This window comes from Blennius ocellaris, assembly GCF_963422515.1.
Source record: "Blennius ocellaris genome assembly, chromosome: 4".
In the NCBI taxonomy this organism is placed as follows: domain Eukaryota; kingdom Metazoa; phylum Chordata; class Actinopteri; order Blenniiformes; family Blenniidae; genus Blennius; species Blennius ocellaris.
In genome coordinates, this window is record NC_137653.1 from 11,833,517 (window position 1) to 11,853,987 (window position 20,471).

At 39.8% G+C, this 20,471-nt stretch overlaps 1 protein-coding gene across 1 annotated transcript in view; it reads left to right on the plus strand.

The window, feature by feature from the left end:
- The window catches only part of bsnb (bassoon (presynaptic cytomatrix protein) b), a gene marked incomplete at its 5' end in the record, with an annotated part of 70,317 nt that overhangs the window by 3,078 nt on the left and 46,768 nt on the right, over positions 1-20,471 (plus strand). Inside the window, one exon of the mRNA XM_080495897.1 lies at positions 3,953-4,346. Coding sequence (XP_080352023.1) covers positions 3,953-4,346 — 394 coding nt within the window. The remainder of the gene's footprint in view (positions 1-3,952; positions 4,347-20,471) is intronic.

Below are 20,471 nucleotides of genomic sequence, written 5' to 3' on the forward strand. Positions count from 1 at the left end.
AGCTGCTACACTACCAATGAACTATGTCCTGGTGAAGAATTATAAAGCTGAAAATGTACTTTTTTTTTTTTGATGAAAGGAAAAAAAAACCCTCAAAAGGTTAGGTTTCCTCATTGTACCATTTTCAGCACTGACTGGAAACAACCTTGTTAGTTGTTGATGCTGTTTTGATGAGCAGGTGGAATACTTCACTTGACACGTTTAGAATTCAATTTAGACACATAAAACAAATGGTGTGTTTGAGCATATGTAAGTCTGATTTCTGTTATAAATCTGCTTTGACCTTTAAGCATCACTAAGTGTCACGAGATAGCTTTTCCACTGGAAGCCTGCGAGCAACACAGCTTTGTTTCCCGTGGCCAGAGGTATAAATCAATGAGAAACATACAGCCTCGCTATCATGGAGACATTGATACAGATATACTGTATCCGGCTCAAGCCACATCTCTATTGCAGGGGACGTATTTGACAGACGTCAATGTGAAGTCACCCTTGTGGATTTATTTCCTGAGAAAAAAACCCAATGTAATATTTGTGACATCGACCATTTGGTATTAATCACATCCTTCAAGCGTCCTGTATTGTTCGCTAAATTTAAAGAACACTGTAATTGAATTAAGCATTTTGTGAAAGCACTTTTATTGGTGGTCAAAACGTTAAAGACTGGAACTGGTCCCAGCAGACAAAAGTGAAGTACACCTTGGAAGGTCAAATGACCATCATTCTGAATTTACACTAACTCACATAGCACACATTTCTTGGGACAGTGGAAGCGAACCAGATTACGAGGAAGAAAAGATGCAAACTCAGCAGAGGAAATTCCTCAACCCAAAATCAAACCAGTGATACTCCTCTTGTCAGGCACTCCTCTAACGTCACACCAATAAAGTTCCTATTGGAAGATAATACAAAAACAACCTTTACATAAATGTTTATTTTGATCTAAAAGACTTTTCTGTCATCAAGAATTGATCATAATTTGGTGGTATACTCATGAAATGTGTATGAACTCAGACATGGCTTTTAATTTAAAGCAAATATAGCTAGTAGGGACATTTGGTCTACTTGTGGCATCACTCAGTTGGTCACCTGCGTTGGCTCTCATAGGTTTTACTGTTGCAATCTAAAAAGCTCTGATACTTACATGCAAAAGATACTCATATTCTTTTGGATGATTAATTAATTGAGCTATTTTCCCTCGTTTGCAGTCTTGGTTGAGCCTACTGGTCTTTTCTTGTTTCCCTTTGTTTTTTTTTTTTTTTACCAGATATGACAGTAGTAAAGCTGCTGCTATACTTCGGAAATTGTTGGCCCATTCCTTTAAGACACATTTTTTTTCCTGCAGTAACAATCTTAATTACTTCAGTGTGATCTGTGTCAAGTTTTCCAGCAGTGCAACCATTTTGTGTGCATCATTGACATTGCGTAGATTATCTCACCGTCTTTCGGCCTCTTAACGATAGGTAGTTTCTCCTGTTACAAAGGACTAGCAATGCAGAAACGACTCGCTATCCACTTTGCAATAAAGCAAGTAATTTGTAGCACTTTAGACGCGGAGCTACAAGTTGTTCTCAGTGGACTCTCATTTGCTGATGGAAGAAAATATCTAAAGGAATCTTTTAAAAAAGGTGTCTGCCAGTTCACACTCTTTTTGACTCTCATTAAGCCATGCCTCGGGTCTTGCGTGAACCACGAGAGACTCTATTAGGTATCTTTGCTATTCGAGTTATAATTATTATGGGAAAGTATGTCCAGTATGTACGATTCAGAGAGACATCTATACGCAGTGCATCAGTGCTTTAGCATTATCTGCAAACATCTAGTTTAATACAATAAATGTTGGCGTTGTGCCGCAACCAAAGTCATCTGCAGTGACTCACAATTGCTAGCATGCACTACTTTTATTACTTGATTCCTCCCTTTATTTCCACACTTCCCTCGCTGTGAATGCAGATCTGCTGCGGCTGAGGCTGCCTTTGAAGACGACGGCCATGACAAAACAAGGTCTAAGTTGTTATGACATATCCATTCTTATTTAACTATTGGCAGGCCAAGGCCAAGCAGCAAGAAAACCAGGAGTTTATACTGATACCACCTTTTTCTTAGCGCAAATACGTCTCCAAGGCAGGGACATAAGAGCTTCAAAGGGTGATAAGAAGCCACAAGAAGCATTTCATAAAATCAGATAGAGGCAAAATAAACCAGTTAACATCATGAACTATAATAAAGTCTTTTAATGCTTTGAGGAGTGATTTCAACTCAGATCTGGAGGGATCCGTATTATACAACAACTCAAGAACGGCTTGTGCTGTACATTAAAAGAAGCAAAGAAAATAGTACTGTAACACTGCAATAAAATCTTCTCGAAGAAAATATTAAACGCAGCTCATTTTAATGTGCAACTATGGATTGGCACTGTATAGTGTTCCTCTGTCTTTATACTTCCCCTTCTCCATGCTTTACTATTAGTTCAGTCCTACTCTCTGTTCTTCTCTCATCAGCCTCCTCAGACTGTACTTGCTGGAATTTTAATGGTTGTTTACAGGGGCTGCTTAAAATTGAAAGCCTTTAAAATAATAAAGAACACTAATCAATTTATTTCTTTTTGAAAAGTGTCAAACTCCTATTTCTACTCTGTGTAAACCTTTAATGAAAAAATCAGACTCATAGATATCAGGAAATTGACTTGGTGTGAACAGTGGAAAGATTGTGAGGACCTCCGCCAAATATGTGATATATTTATATATATAAGCTACACTTAATACTGTATAGTGTCTTCCTGAAAATATAACACCGACCTACCTAAAAGCTCTTAAATATAATAAATTCTGTTTATTTTTAAACTGTGAAATATGCACTGTTTAAAATAGACAAATATGTCTCCTGCCTGGGTGTGGAACTTGTAATTATAATCCCAGGAAGCTATGGCACTGTAGGCTCTGAGGAATATTCATTTTGTGACAGTAGCAAAAGAAGTCCAGTCATTTGGTCATTTGACTATTTATAGGTTTGTGGAAAAAATGCTTTCACCAATTCAGTTCAATTCCAGCACTTTTAAGTCCTTTGTGTTATAGTCCAGGTGTTTAGTTTGCGCCCCTGAACAAATGGAAGTGGACGGAATGTCTTATTTATTTACCTTGTTTATGCCTCGTGTTTGGATTCCCTCCCCTTGTAGTTCGATTCCTTACCTGCAGGTTGTTTGTTTTCCCTGTTTGTAAAATAATATTTCATAAGTTCAAGTTCAACGTACTTTCAAAAATAGTTTTTGTTTCACCTTTGTACCTGTGTCCCCTCCCTGAACTTTGACACCAATATTTATTGGTACTGTTGCACCTGTACCAACATGTGTGTAACCTGAGACCCTGCAGTAGTAACCCGCTGCTCACTACACAGTGAAAAACAGAAGCAGATCAAGCTGTAGCTCTGAGAGGACCTGGAACAGAGAGCCTGAGGAGCCTCGTCAATATCTACTTTCAAATCACAATATTCATTGTTGTTGAAGAGCCTTGTCATTTCTTTCTTTGACAATCTTTTGTGATTCACAGTTTTGCTTTTGCGGTCTGTTTTGATAGTTTTTTTTTTTTATCGTTTGCTTTCCCCAATCCTAATTTGGTTCCTGCTGTATTTTATGTTTCCTTTATATCTCTTTGTTAACACTGCTTTTGATAAGTTTTGTATGAATAAACTTTAATATTACTGCAACAAAGTACTACGTCAAAAAAAGTTAAATGCAAGCATGTAAAAAAAAAAAAGGGAAAATACACTGCCCTCCCTTCTTTATAAAGCCCTGAAAGAAAGACTTTCAAATGTCTCCTCAGTAGATATTGGTAGAGAAACCCTAAGACCTCTCTGAAACACTAAGTGGTATTGACTCTATAGCCACAAACTCGTAATGGAAGATTAGGACCTCTATCCACTATGCTCTGTGTTTTCTGTTCCCCCCCTCTGCCAGACCTTCTCCATCAGATCCGGGACCTAAAGTAGGAGTCCAGAGCAGTCACCATGGGACAGGTGACCGGTTGGCTGCCCACGACACCCCTCAGCATGCGGCACCTCAAGGAGAGCAGGGCCAGGGCCACGTGTCCAGGAAGAGTCTGCAGGTGGACGTGGGGGGCAGCAGGACTGGGAGGTCCCCTTCCGTGTCCCCTGACCGAGGCAGCGTCCCCACCTCTCCTTACTCTGTGCCTCAAATCGCACCCATGCCCAGCAGCAAACTTTGCCCCGTCTGCAAAACCGCCGACCTGTCGGGCACCGGGGACGACAGGCCAAACTCCAACATCTGTACGCAGTGTCGCTCCACGGTGTGCAACCAGTGTGGCTTCAACCCAAACCCACACCTCACGGAGGTAGGCGGCGCTGCATCAACAAACATTCACGACGATAATGCTCGAGGTGGACTTGTCTGACTTATTATTTGTTGTCCTATCAAAATAGAAAACATGGTCTAGTTTGGGCCTGCGAATGCACCACTGTCACTTTGTGGCGACTCACAGGCACAGACAACATCTGTCATGGTGCAGTCACGTGGAAACCAAAACATCTAAAACCCACCTCAAAAGAAGGCAGCTGTGTAATCGACTGCACAAACGTATTTTCAAATGAATTCAGGCATACAGCGACACAGACCGCCCGGAGGCGCGAGAGAAAGTGAGGCGAAAGAGTGATGGTTTATTATTGAGAAAACAAGCATGTGGTTTCCTGAATGAAACATGATATAAAATCTAAATATTTTACAAGCCTGTCCATAGCGACATTGCGACATGTCTTTTGAAGTCCTGATGATTTTGGCCCACTGTAAAATAAGACCAAGCTTCTTCATGCCTTCAGGCACTGTACCATTTCTCTTGTGTAAAGTACAAATACGAATATATGAGTCATAAATGTATCCTGCATGTGGAGTACAGACAAGTTTCTCTTGATTGTAACTGCAGAGATTTTTTAAGACTGTGCTTTGCTTACCAGTATCATACTCTGAACATATTTAGGCTGTGGCTTTACATCACTGCAAGCATTGTTTATAGCATACACAGAGTCTTAATAAAGCCCCCTTTGTCTTCTCCCTCTGGGAAAGAGACTGTTCACCCATATTCATTGTTTGCATGAATAAATTATAGTAAATGTTCTACTGATGGTGCAGTATTGGCTCTCACAGCCATAAGACTGGATTTTGAATCTGGGAATTTTTGTTTGCATGTTCATCCTGTGCATAGGAAGGTGAACACATGTGATTTAAATTAGTGTCCAAAGAGTGTGTGACCAAATCAGATGCTTATGTGACGCTCCTTTAATCAGAACCCATTACTCCCATGTGAAAAGAGGTCAGTGTCATCTGAGAGTGTCCTTCTTTACTTAGACTACCCTAAAACCAGGGCTATGTTCAACATTTTCCTTCCTTTCTTCAGTTGAGGTAAATGTGTTACACATTTCGAACAACTCAGCTGCATTTTGATTCCTCCATCACTTTAATAGTCAGAAGAATTTTGTGGCGAGGAAAGAAAGCTTTCCAGACCTTTCGATACTTAACACTTTTTCATTTCAGTTGACATTGTTTTTGCTGCTACTTATAAGTTAGGAAATTAAGACAGTTTCATGTGTTTCCTTCAAATAAAAAAGTGAACTTGTATAACATATGAAACAGCGGATCAACACAGCATTTCAAAGTGTGAGCAGGCACTTTCTTTGTTGTGGAAGTGGGTGATTCAGGTGATTCATTTTGGTTGAATTTGTCCTGTGATAATTGTGCCTCGTTGACATTTCTGAGTAATGTTGCTGATGACTATTGTTATCAAGTTAGGTGTGACTGGCTCACAGGCTTAATTGTCGCAGCTGAATGAGAGTCAAATTGTGAATTAGTTCCATGCTGGTTAAGAGCTATAAAATGACGATTGAAATGACTATAAATCAGATGGACTCAGGAGGTATTTTTACTTCATGTTGCATAGCAATCGTGTGACGTATGTTATTCCTACAATTAACTTTTCTGCCACTACCAAGTGAGCATTGAAATCTTGCACAGAGGCAAGAGTTAACCTTAGCCCGAGCTGAAAATGAACAATCGTGGGTTGGGGCATGGGAAGTCATTGATATAATCTCATTTCTCACCCCATCCGCCCCCAAAAAATACTTTTTTTATGAAACAGCTGAAAACAGCACAACACATTTCCCATCATCCACAATCTTTCCCATCATCCACAATCTTATGCATCTCAACACTCATCACTGTTAACAGGTAGCTGAGAAAGCCTATTGCCGTCATCCCAAAATACATCAGTTGCCTAATTTGAATTAGGCTATGCTTCACTGTTACTGTGAGTCAAATGTAGCTGTGTCATCTGTCACAAAGTTTTACATCAACTTCAGTGAGTCATGTTGCAAATTACAGCTAAGATCCAATGTCCGTTACACAGGCCTGCCAGCCATCAGAGCAACTGAGGGCTGAATAAATACCAGGACATGATTGTGTAAATGTTTAGTTTTCCAACTCTAAATGTTTGTATGTAACTATGCAGGCTATTAACTTATGTTGGCTAATAGCTGCAAGTACATGCATGCATGGGGCGACATCTGTGTGTTAGAGAATGAAGACTGCGTAAGCTGAGATAGGGGAGCCGTGGGAGATGGAAAAACAAGAAAGAAGTGCGTGGACTGAAGTGGAGACAGACAGCAAAGAATAGATCATGGCAGCGAGTGAAGGAGAGCATGGCAGTAAAGAGAACAGCGGAGGTGGGTACTTTTCTGCTCAGCCGTGGTGAGCTTGTCAGATGCTGACAGAGAGAGCGAGAGACACACAGAGTGAAAGTGCTCAGCCTCTGGAGACCGAAAGATTTACCCCCTTAACTTACTTAGCATGGATTGGGCTTCCGCCTTTCTGCAGCATATCTGAAAACAGTCTTATCACTCATCAACACAACTGATGAATCCATGTTTGATGCCGATGGAGGTGATGATAAAGCCAAAGATGATGACTGGAAGTCCTGATTTTAGTGATGGTGACGGGCCAAGAGAAGAGATGGTGAGGAGTTTTTCTTTGGCCAGGTAGAGAAATTGTTGGAAACACTGAATGGCTTTGCTTATAAAGCATCGCTTCAACTGCTTGAGCAGCCTCAGAATTTCATATTCACTTATTCACACACAGACACAAACTGCCCCAAAGCTGCTATGCACAGTGATTTAGACTAAATCTAAAAAAAAACAAAAAAAAACAACTCTTCATGGGACCATGAACAAATCACAGATGGGGAAAAGATCACACTGTCCTGAACCACATAGCTCCCATTGATCCTTAAGATTAAATATTTTCAAATGAACGGATATAGAATAAGAGTAAAATTTCATCACAATACAAAGCCGAGAAATAATCAGTCATATTTAAATGTCCAGGGTTTCTGCATTTTCTATAATTATAAAACTTGTTTTTATTTGTGTGTTTGTGTTTTGACAGATACAAATTCACCCAAGGCCTTTTCTCATCAACAGAGTATTTCATTAGGGCCCTGGAATAGTCTCCTGATGACTGTAGTCAGTGATCATGTCACGCTTTGCAGGAAAAGTGTTTATATTTAGAAATCGTTTACCGTAACAAACTGAACTGCCCCTGATTATAAAGATAGTATGAACGCAGTCTGTTACTGGAGAGGATCCCCCCCTTCAGATCACAAAAAGATGCTCATTACGTCTCAGAAACGGAGGATGATTTCATACCGGAATCAAATGTACATTCATCGAGGAGCTGTCTTATCAGGGGACTTTATTCAATCATTTATGTGGGCTGGTTTGAGTGATGAAAATGATTGTTGAAATTGAAGTCAGAGCTGTGTTAAACAACCTGGTGATGGGGAAGCAATTTAGATGTAAGTAGCAACAAATGCATGTCATATGCCACAGTCTTTTATAGAACTGTCAGTCAGGCTGAGAAGAGGCTGAGAATCGAGAGCTGCCATACGTGTGAGCTGGAAATTACATGTGATGGTCTTATGACGTGGAAAACACAAAAATAGCAATAAGAAAAAAAATGTAAATGAAGGTGTTCATTAAGGAGATCGTAATCGCTGAGAAAATCCAGACTCTTGGTGAAGCCAGGAAATTTAAAACAGCCTTAAAACTGACAACAAGCGCACAGAGAGAGAGAGAGAGAGAGAGGGAGAGAGGGAGAGCGAGAGTGAAAATACCACCGATATTCCCCCCCGACAGTGTTCTCCCACCACCATACCGGGGAACATCTGCTTTATAATTGGTCCACTTTCTATTTATAGACATTACCCTCCTTCTGTCTGCAGCGATGGCTTGGTCCTGAGAAGCCACAGCTGAGCGAAAGTGGTAGAGCAAGCTGTGTGAGAAATTACAAAAAAAAAAGAAAGAAATCACCATAAAACAACCACACCAGTGTTCATACCAGCGCTGTGTGTCTCAACATTAACCTAACTCCGAGAAAATATAAAGTACATAAAATGTAGGAACAAACCGTGAGAAATAACACCAGGATCCATTTGAAGACAAAGGCTTTTCTCTGCTTCCCCTTGAATAAAGTCAACGGCGTCACTAAAACACTCTGGAGAGGGATCCAAGACATCCTGTGAACAAGTCATGAAGTGATGACTTTTTAATGTCTCTCTTTGAACAGTGCCTCTGAGGTGCTACCAGTTCTTTTAACCAACAATCCCAGAAGCTGAGAAACAGTTTTATCAAATGCTCCCACACAGTGTTTCTCTATATATCTCCTCCTCCTCGTTCAAAATATATCAGGTAGGTGGCCACAGTTTACAGTTGCACAAGATAGATGTGCAACCAATCCTAGAACCGTGACATCAATGCTGGACTTCAAAATTACGACTAGAAGAATGTGCCACTGGTATGAGATATGTTTTTGTTTTGTTTTTTTTAATTAATGTTGATACTTTCATACATGTGTTAATGTATTGTAGCTGAAAACTTAGATGTAAATGAATTATATAAATACCTGCAGTAAAAGCGAAGGATAAGAAGTCCACCGATGTCTATTATGCCTTTGGAACTCCCTTGAGCCCCACAGATGTTTTCAACACCGTTCAGCTCATTATTTTGGTTAAATGATCTCCATTTCTTTCAAAAATTTTTAACTCACCCTATTTGCAGATGCAACTGGCAAGATTTCAAATTAAAAAAACAGCCTCGATACTCTACTGTTCAGTTCAACAGACAGTGTTAGATAATAACACAATATTGAAGCTAAATATACATATATTTCCTTTAGGAATTCATCCCGATCAAAACGGAGCTGAAAGGAGAGTGAATATGAGACTTTCAAAGGTTGTAGGAGTTGCTTTTTATTGATTTATTTCTGTTCCAAGCCGGTCTTGGTGCTGTAAAAATAATGTGACAGCATGAATGTATTCATAGATAAATGCACATTGCCAACAACCACTGGCTGTTTCTGTTAAGGGGTTTGTTTAGTGTTGTTTAAAATTGTGGGATAGCAAAGATATGATCATGTGAATATAAAAAGTGAAAGTCAGAAAGAGGAAATGGTTGATATCAATGAACCTGAAGACAAAGTAATGTAAAAAATAGCAGGGTGTGAAATCTCTCTGAAATAGTTGGGGTTTTTTTTAAACTAAAAAATCTACAAATCCTAACAATACAATGACCAACAAATATCTAGTTGTTAAAAGGCAGAAAATGGCCCGGCGATCAACACGGCTCATGGAGCTGGTCAAAACTACATTTCTCAGGTTGTATCATGAGTAAACATAGAACTTTTGAGTGTAGGACAAATATAGTTTTCTACGTTGGTTTATTAAAAAGCTTTTAGCTGTGAGTAATAGTGCGACTCAAGTACGTTATACCCCCCCCCCCCCCCACACACACACACACCACCACCCCCCATCTGCAACAGCTGCATAATCCACAGAATTGTAAAATCCAGAGTTTTGTCGTTAGACACATTTGAAGTGACTTTAATGCTGCCCAGCTTCTAATCCCAAGGCTGAAAATTGATTTTGTCAAGCTTGTGCAGCAGCTTCAAGCTGCAAGAGCAAGCTGCTCACAGTGTCATGTGTAAACATCCAGCCATTTACTCCAAAGTGTTCTTGAATTCAGCTCTGTGGCATGTGATATTCTCAGTTACAGTTACAACAGATTAGGTTGATTATTTGTGAACTTTTCACGATGCCCCCCATGAGATTGGAATTAGCTCATTATAGTTGTAGCATTCAGTACAGGAGCATAAACACCATAATGCTTTTTTTTGTTAGCAGAGCATCTCTTATTTCTATTTACTGCATTTGGTTGATGTATTTATAAGGAAAAAAAGGTACTCAATTTGATCATTAGGACTCTACACAGAAAAGTACTGACAGTGTCTATTTTCAGACCCAATAAGTTCAGTGAAGCCACATTCGTGTACTTTTTTTGTAAATTATTAATGTATTGTGTGAGAGTCATACTCAGTAATGTGCAATACATTTTTAAAGGTAACAAAAACCTATTAGAACATGGACTTAGGAGTTTTTGGGATTGTGACATATGCTAGTATCCTATAAAGAGTTAAAATTCAACATGGTCTGATTTTCTTTGTATGAAGGACAAATAGTGTGATGAAAAATGAATTGTAGGAATGTAAACTAAAGCGATACAGTCATATCAATGAGGGGTAAGTCCATTATACCTCTGAAGAACCAGAGCATTGTTCCTAATCCCCTCAAATTGATTCAAATATTTAGCATTAGTCTTCTCTAATCCCCCTCCAACTTCGCATTGTGTTGCCCGAGAGATTCAGCGGCACTCAGATATGGCAAAGTGTGAGACAATGCCGTTATTATCTTGATCTCTTCCAGGATAGGGCTGCATGGTTTCTGTCCAACATGGCCTTAAAAAAAAAGTTGGCACAGAGAAGGATACGATTTTAAGACATTAGTCTTTGGAAAGATATAAAACGCTTTTTATTTGGAGATCGAGTTTCAGTTCATCTCTTCAAGGTTTGGGGAAGTTGCCAGTTTGTTCAAGGTCAAACAGTAGAATAACCGACTTCTCACGTATTTTCTTTTTATGGTTTCTAAATTATTCTTCTCACAAACCTGACAAACTCTCTGTGGTATCTGTCAATATGTACTTGAAAAAGTAAATGAAAAATAGACTTTGAAATCTAATAGCTGAGAGTTACTGAAAGCTCAGCAGAAGAAAATGTGTTTTAAAAGATGTTTAATAGAAAAATAATCTCATGACTGGTTTTCCACCAAGAAACAGTAATAATCAACACGCCCCTGTTTCCTTTGGTGAGGTATATCACGTTCCACTGTGGAAAACCTGAGCAATATATGCAGTAAACTGAGGAGCTAAATATTTCGACTGCCCTCGGAGAGGAATTCAAGTATCATGTGAAACATGCAGTCTGACACTCACAATATGTCCAAAATAAAAAATGCAGGCTATTTTAACAAGTGGACAGAAACACTAATTGTTGTCTCAAGCCCCCCCCCCCCCCCCCCCCCCCCCCCCATGTATCCTGTCTATTTGACTAAACTAACTAAACATGCATGTTACATACCATAACAGATGCTGAATTATGATTTTCTATGGAGACGATGCTATTGTTTGGGTGGCAGTTTTTCAGCACATTGCTTCAGGATGTCATCACAGACTGGCACTTCAAGTGGACAAACAGTGGGAACTGGGTCAGGAATCCAGCTGAGACGCTACATGCTGAATTTTGCATATACCAAAATATTTTGCAATGAGAACTGCCAGAAACTAAATCTGGGACACTGATTTTAATTATTACCCCATAACTTGCTGCATTTTAAGTCTAATCTTGCTGTAGCCATAGGGACTGTTATCTCCAGCCTGGAATAACACAAAGATCGTCACATTTTGTGGGTGTGCTGACATGAACATCTTTAGTCCATTTTAGCCTTTGTGTAATAGTTGGACAGGGGAGATGCTCATGAAGCTCATTTTAAGCAATTCGACTACAAGGAAAAGGTAATTCTTGTACTTTTCTCCTCCCTTTTCAGGCCTTATACTGTGCTTTTGATGCACCAACCACTATACACTTCATTTCACTCCATAGCTTATCACACTACAGAAATGGTTCTTTTGCAGCAGATCTTAGCAACGGAGGGAGTGCAACTGAAACACAGAGACACAAATGACTGTAAAATCAATTGTAGCCCAGTGAAAAAAGACTATTTATGAAAGACTTCATTGGAATGACTATATCAGTTTTTGTTTTAATCAGAATCCTTTATTTGTCATATAACTCTATAACAGTGTCCAAGTCAGTAAAGTTTAGTTTTTCCACAGAGAAAACAGTCACAAGCCAATTAAACGATTAAAAAGACACATTGTTAAAACTGTATTGATAGAATTTTGAAATAGAACAGACAATCGAGACAATGAAAAATCTCATCAATTCAGCTCAAATTTATAGTTATGATTAATGATACAATCAGTCTGGTAAAATAAACTGGGCTTTTTAGGCTCCTATGGTCTTGTAAGTTCATTACTGTGCATGACAGTATGAAGTTGTTCTCAACAGTGTAAGAGGTGACAAACACAACATAGTTCAACATGCAAGAATAACAAAGTAATCCTGTATTTCTTTCGCCATTTATGCGCACCATCTACCAACGACAACAATCTCATCTGGAAATTAAAAAATTAAACAAACCAAGAATCAAGCAGTTCTCCCTGAAGCATTGATGTACAGGGAAAGAGCTTAATAACAGTAGTGCACAGGTACTGTGAGCATTGGTTGTTAAGACCTCAGCACAAAACTGGAGGACTTAAATGCACGACTCAAAACCTGAAGTATTTTGCTAAAAAGTATTTTATTTTGTTCAGTGTTCAAAAAATATAAATAACTAAAGATGCTCACAAGGATGACCAAAGCTTTAACCAAGTAAAAGTGCCCACAGGGTAATAAATTATCACAAACTTGGAAAACTGGTATATGATGACACAGTCTTGGACGGAACAAGAGGAGCTGGCAGCAAGACAAAAGGAGACGGGAGGTGCATCCAAATAGTCCCTCCTATCTCCTTTCATATATACTTTTCCTTCACCCCAGGAAGTGTTGAAGTGGCAGGCATGATAAGGAATGTTCGAATTTTCTATAAGCAAAGGAAAGGAGGCTCAATGCTTCCTTTATAACCTCCTTTAGCTGAGGAAACACTGATGCATCCTTTACCAAAGGAGGCGAGCTCATGCATGATTGAAGCCACCTTTGGTCTATGACAGTTTCCTCTGTGACTACTTTTCCTAGGCTCTTTTTAAAAACCTGGTTATGAGGCTCTCTCATGTCAGTTGTGAATGTCCAGATGATTTCAGGATCAGACCATTGCTGTTCACTATGAACATCACGAGAGTAACTGTTTTGGCACAGGTCATCGAAATACTTATGCAATACCAAACACAGACGTTTAGTTTAGTGAATTTATTTACCATACATTAAATGCTATTTCCAGGTAAACAGATGGGAGAAGGTCGATGCACTAATGTGCATCATCCTGTTTTGCTAGACCTCATGAATGAGGGTCATGCTAATAATTTGTAGAGTTGTAAATTGTTACGGGTCCCACTATCCAATTAAAGCAGAATTTTACAACTACCTATGCTGTAGATCCCCAAAGCACAAAATACAGAAATAAACATTATAAATGAACATGGTTAATAATCCATCCCAGTGATACAGCCTCAACTAAACTATATAAAAAGATTCAGACAAATCAGAGCAAAATCTTTCCACGGACACAGCGTTTTATAATAGAGAAAATACCGTGTGTTCACTGTATTGTACCCATCTCCTGTACTCCAGATTAAAATTTAACAGCATGCACACTCTGCACACCTCTCTTGCAGCATTAATAACATTATGACTTCAAGCTGTGCCGACCATGGTACCCGCACAGTTGGTGAGAAACAAGCCGCATTAAAAGGAATACATCTTTTTTGCCTAATCTGAGTTTATTTGATTAAATTCACTCCGCACTCGACAACATTTAGGAGTGAAACAGGTATATTTTTATTGAGGCTGTTTATGTGAAGTAGTTTGCAGAGATGGAAGTGTTAAGTTGAGAGACAAACTGACGAAGGGGGAGCAAGATGGGAGAGGGGAGGCACTGGGAAGAATTTCAATGTCTTTGGCCCAATTTACAAGGAATTGATAAACCGCTGCATCCCAAGCATCCGGATCTCCAAACTGCAGTGCTAAAGCTGCTGCATGCACTGCATGGCGATACCGCATTGTGATCTGTGAGACAGAGCTTCTTTCCTCATCTTCGTCAGCTGAAGTTTGATTCCCTCTCTGAGCGTATTGGTTACACAGCCTTCTTCGATGGCTGCATGATTTCTCACACCTACCAGCAACTGTACGAAGGAGGAAAAGGTAGAAACTTTGTACATTTGTGTGATGTAGGCAGTGTTTAATCTTTTAACTTGTGTGAGCATGTGTCCTTGCTGACAATCTCCCAAGATGCCATCTTCTTCTACTCATCGCGACACTTATAGCAACATTTTCATCTCAGAGGTGTTGTGTTCAGGTCAAATCATGACTTAAAGAGAGTATATTCAGGTAGTACCTTATCTAAATGCCAGATATTGGAACCTAATGTTACTTGCAAATACAGAGAGATAGTCACACATTGTTGGAGTCACATATTTTGGCAAGAATGACCAGTCAAATACCTAATGTTTTTAGATAGAAAACCTGTGGTTAGTACATTCATCATTAAAGTGTCACGTTTTATATTCAGTTGGACTTGTTTTTGTCCTTTCCTTGACAACTATGAGCGAAATGAGATTTTAAAACAGTGCCTGTATAAAGCTTGACTGACCAGTGGTAGTGCACAAAGAAAAAAAAAAAATCATGGATTAATGTTGTGACATTGATGGATGTTTAAATTGGAGTAATTAAGTGACTTTGGAAGAGAAAAAATAAAGCATCTGAACTTAAGAAAAGTATTCAGAAAATTATCAAATAGTAATGGCCTTTCAAAAATAATTAACAGTTTTGGTATCATGACACTTTTATTTGAAGTAAATGAGTAATGATGATACCAGGCCAAGTATGTGTAAACAGTGTACACAGATAAGAGAAACCATCCTACCTTTTTAATTGATGACCAATTCGAATGTGAAGATGTTCACACTGGAAGATTGAGAGGGACTCAACAGCTCAGAGAATTACTAGAAAACTCCTCGAGAGAAGAGTCTGGCATGTGGCTTTGGGTTTTGTAGTTGTGGAAGCGCCGAATGCTTCTTATTTGCAATTGTCAATTGTACATTTACTGTGTCTGAAGTTGTTTTAGTTTCTACTTTGTAAAACAATTGCCCATAAACGCATGCATCCATCTTCTGTGCCGCTTTAGCCAATTCAGGGTTGCTGGGAGCTGCAGCTGATCCCAGCAGTCAATAAGTGAAGGCAGGTTACACCCTGCAGGTCGCCAGTCCATCACAAGGCAAACACAGCGAGTCACACACATTCACATTCATACCTACGTGTAACACAAGAGGATATTCTCAGTGTGGGGTGGGAGCTCTAATCACTACATTACCACTGCAGTCTTAAAAAATTATATATGCACCAACTAGGAGCCAGGAATGTGATGCAAGGTGCTCTTTGAGGCTTGTTGAAGTCCAAAGGCACCACCTAGTAGATCATCTGCCAGGGTTTGAAAGTGATGGAGGAGGAAGTTGTAGCGCTGATCAATTTGTAATTTCAGGAAGGTTTGGACCGGGAGCTGCAAGCGTAGAAAGGGAGAGAATTTTTCAATGTTTTACTGTCCAGTCAAGTCAGCTTTAAGTATAGAGCACTTTAAAAACAGCTGCGGCCGAACTCAAAGTGCGTTACATCATAGAATAATAATAACAACAATAAAACTTGTTGGTCAAATTTGAAAGACAAGTCCAATGGGTTTGTGTTCAGTTCGTCTGAGGTGGTAAGTGTATTTATGGACTAAGACAATATTAGGTGATACACACATTATTATTTATACTGAATTGGTCACAGAAACTAACAAATATGTTGGAAGCAGGAGAATGATGACAAACGATCAACTTACCTGGTTGATCAAGGAGCAAAAATGTAACAGAATTAAAAATCTTCCATTTAAACTTCACAGTGAAACAGAGATACTCTACAGGAAACAGTACGCAGTTGTGTTGTTATTGTCAATGATCATAACTATAAACTCAAATGTAAGAGGAAATTTGATGATTTGACAGACAATTACGTTGCTGTTATTTTGTTAACTGTGTCAGCTGTCAAACATTTGAACTGTGTTGATCATTAGGTTGAAATTCAGGAAAATCAGAAAGATCTTAATCATTTACTTAATGCCAGTTAATGTGTGAATAGGCTAAAAGGGCAAGCAAATAAATAAAAAAAAAAACTAAAAAAATCTATCACTAAGAGTGCTGACAATCTTTTTCCCCTCATTATTTGATCCACATCCAACTCTCGGTTGGTTCCTCACTGCTATAAGGATCTATTTCTGGCCGCATGTTGTTCCTCATGATGTCATGGTGCTCAAGCATCCTGTTCTCGGTTCCAGCTCATGACCTTTGGTGTGTGTCATATCATGGTAGTCACACACAAACACATATCTTGCATGCTAAACTGGGATACATGTATAAAATAAAAGCTTGGGAAAACATCAAACATTCATGAAGAAGAAAGTTGAGAGGAAGAGATTTAATGTGAGGGATGCAGATAAGGAGAAAGATGAGGGAGACCAAGATGGAGGTTTGCAACAGAGAGCTGATAGAGAAGCAGGGCAGGAGACAGAGTGTGCAGTGTGCTTGTTTTTGCTGATATAGATCAGATTTCATAAAGATCCACATGATTGCCTCATAACAAGGGGGACGCAGACAGGAATGAGATGGAAAGATGAGGCGCAGGCAAGCAGAGACACAGAGAATTTGATAAATAGCCGCGTGCCCTCCTCACAGCTGCTTTCTTTGTTTTTCCTGATATGTCACGTCCCCAGTGGGCTTCGTACGATTCTCATAACTGTAATTTGAAAGGAAAAAATATCAAGGACAATGGCAATTATGGAAGGAGTTTGCACTAGAGTCTCTGATTGGCTGGCGAGCCTTCGCCGCTCCACTTTTGGCTTTTGTCTCCGTCCACTTTACTCTGACTGTCCCCAGGGTTCACCTCTGCTGTCGGCCTCTCAGTTTCCCTGACTGACAGTGAAAACCACGGCCTCATCACTTCTTATACTGAGGATTGGCAAGGAGCCAGGCACGAGGCTAAGATGCTGCTGAGACTGTGACTTTACTGTGTCCACACTGACTTACTGAATGAGTGACTGATCGAATGACTGACCGAGGGAGCTTGACAAGCACTGTGAAGCAGGTGGGCTGGATACTAAATATTTTGAAGCAGTTTTACGGACATTAGAAATGATAAAATGAGAAACAAATGAAACAGTTGTGTGAAAATTAGGAGTTTTTTTTCATTCATTGATAAAAGAGAAAACTACTCACAAAACACATCAGTGCAATGCTAAACAAAAAATTCCAAAGTTATGAATGAAAGTAAGCAGAAGAAAAAATGAACTTATTTAATCTATGTCCTTATATCCCACAATCAGTTTACTATAACAATAAAAACATCCAACACACAACAAGCAAAATTACTCTAGAGTCTGAGAGCCACTCTCTGTCATGTTTCTGTCATGACAACACTATAATACGCTCACAACATGATAAAGTGTGAATACCAACAGTGCATCCAGGAGCACCTGGACAGCAACAACTCCAGAGCATGACGTGGATCAAGACCCTCACAGGCTACAGAGGCAACACCACATCCAGTCCCTCCAACAACGTCCATTCAGACACACTGAACCGTCGGGTCAATGCGAGGAAAGACGTCCAGACGGCGTCCCAGGGAGGATTCTTAAGACCTGTGCAGACCAGCGAGCAGAGGTTTTCACCACCATCTTCAAGCACTCGCTGCACCAGTCTGCAGTTCCCATCTGCGTTAAGACGACCACCATCATTCCAGTCCCCAAAACGAACACAGTGAGCTGCCTGAACGACTTCTGCCCTGTCGCTCTGACCTCCATCGTGGCAAAAGGCTTTACACATGAACCTTTACAGGAGCACCATCGAGAGCCTCCTGACCTACTGCTGCACGGCGTGGTTCACTTGCTGCGCTGCAGAGCGTGGGTGAAAGACATCAGGGCAGGAAGCAGCATTCAGACGTGAGGCGGTAAAGTCCAGGAGCCTGAAAGGAGAGACAACGTGAGACAATCTTATCAAGACAGCTGCGGGATTTTGACTTCAAACCCACTTGTACCTATTCCGATGCCCCGACCATCTTTCTTTTCACCGTGTTTAACCTAAAGTGTGGGTTATTGTATGATTTGATGATCTACACACACTTGCCAAAAACATCCGACCCCTACAGTAATTGAAGGAGTAACAGCTGTGAAATGGTGAATACATTTTTCATTAAGTTAAATTTTTAAACACTCCAAAACTACGTTTTGCATAATCAGGATCTGATCCACTTGCTCACATCAAAACTGAAAGATCTAAGAGATTTTTTTTTTTAAGCCTTTCATTTGTGTTGGAAGCCTGTAGGAAGTCAGCCGGCTCGGCCAGAGGACGTCTCTATCACACATGATCTCCTCAATTGGCAATTGTTTCTTCAACCAGAGGAAGCAGTCGTCTGTGAGCACTATCACAGAACTCCTAGAAGTGTTGAGCAGTAGTCCTGGACTCTGAGGTCCAGAGACAAATGACTGTACTTCTGACTATACCAGTGTAACCTGGGGTGCTATATTATACCTCTACCTATGTAATAGGGACGATCAGGCATGCTATATTGACCAAGCACATTTCTACATCAGTTCAAACAAGAACTTTGACCCCTGGAGGCTGGCTACAAGACATGTAAATCACTGTCTCTGCAAAATGACATGCAAGTCAATGATCAGGCAGCAGAAAAAGTCTGATGTTATCAGCTGGAGTAAAGTTGCAGAGTTTCTAGTTTAACTACAAGTCGGAGTACAGCAGTGAGTCACTGGAGCAATACTACACTTGAGGTGTAGTGACTCATACAACTGAATTTTGAGGTGACAACGTGCCTCCAACTGTGTGTATATAGCTTGATCACTGAATTCAACAAGGAATATGTTACAGTTATACGTTTCAATTATTTCATGTGCATACCTACTGTATACTGTGTATCCTAAATCAGCCCTGGCTGCAAAAGCACACACAAAAATAAAAAGTATAGACACTCTTGCCAAACTATGAGAATCAAATATAGCCCTTTCAAGGATTTCTCTCTTTTTTTTTTTTTTTTGCTGTTCAAGCTCATGCCATCCACCATTTCTTTTAAGTATGGCCATAAATGGAGAAAATGTCGCTGCTCTAAATCTGCGTCGTCATCAATGTTACCTACTTCAATTTCAGCCACGTGGCTATTGCTCCCATCGCGAACAGCACCCATGCAGAATAGAAATAGAAAACGCTCTGAAAAGGCTGAAATGTGTCATTCTTCTATTACCTCTTGAAAAGAACCTGTTTCGTATCTTTTCATATGAAAAATTTATTGTTTTTTGAAGTGTGAAAATTATCTAAACTTCATATTGGACAACTTTGAAAAACCTCTTTCACAATGTATGGCTTGACTGTTTCCGACATTAATCAAGTTTGATATGAACTATAACTACAAACTTCAGGGCATGTATATTCTTTTCATGCACATTGAACAAGCGCCACTTTTTCCTCGACACTCCTTTGTCATCATTTTTATTGTTTATATGTGTGGCTTGCATTAAATGCTCTGATGGGTACAGAAAGGAATGGTGTCACCACAAAAATCAAGGGTTATTTGAAGATTGTATAATTACATAAATGGTATGATAATTCATAGCAATTACTAGGGCAGATGCATATTGTTGGAGTTCATTCTCCAGTGCCAGTGTGTTGCAAAGACATTAAATAACGACTGTAGCATCAAATTGAATGTTGCATAAAAAGCATTGTTGCATTTAATGTCATTGATTTGATGGTCTGAGAACTAAAAGCGGTCAGCCCAGGTCATAATCATAATGCGTCCACTTTCTCAGGCTTCAAGGGAGAGTCTGACCAAAGATACGAAGAAAACGCCATTGGTCAGGCCTCCCCCCTCACTGTATACAAGACCTCTAGCCAATCATCAACCCTCAACACAACCTTTCTGTGACTGCATTCAATAATGCATTGAGGCATTATGCAATGGCCACGAATCCAAGACGGCTACAATAGTGTGGCAGCTGTCAAAGCACCAGGATGCCAATTACAGCACGTGGCCAGGTGCCTCTTTCTGACTTTCACCTTCTTATATGCCCACATGGAGCAAAAAAGAAAGAAAAAAGAACAAGAAGGAAAAGAGTGTAGGAAAGACATAAAGGAAATGGCAACTGAAAGGGAAACAAGAGGAGGTTGGTGGGAGGATTTTAACGAGGAAGGAAACATGTTGTGTAATGTAAGCGGAA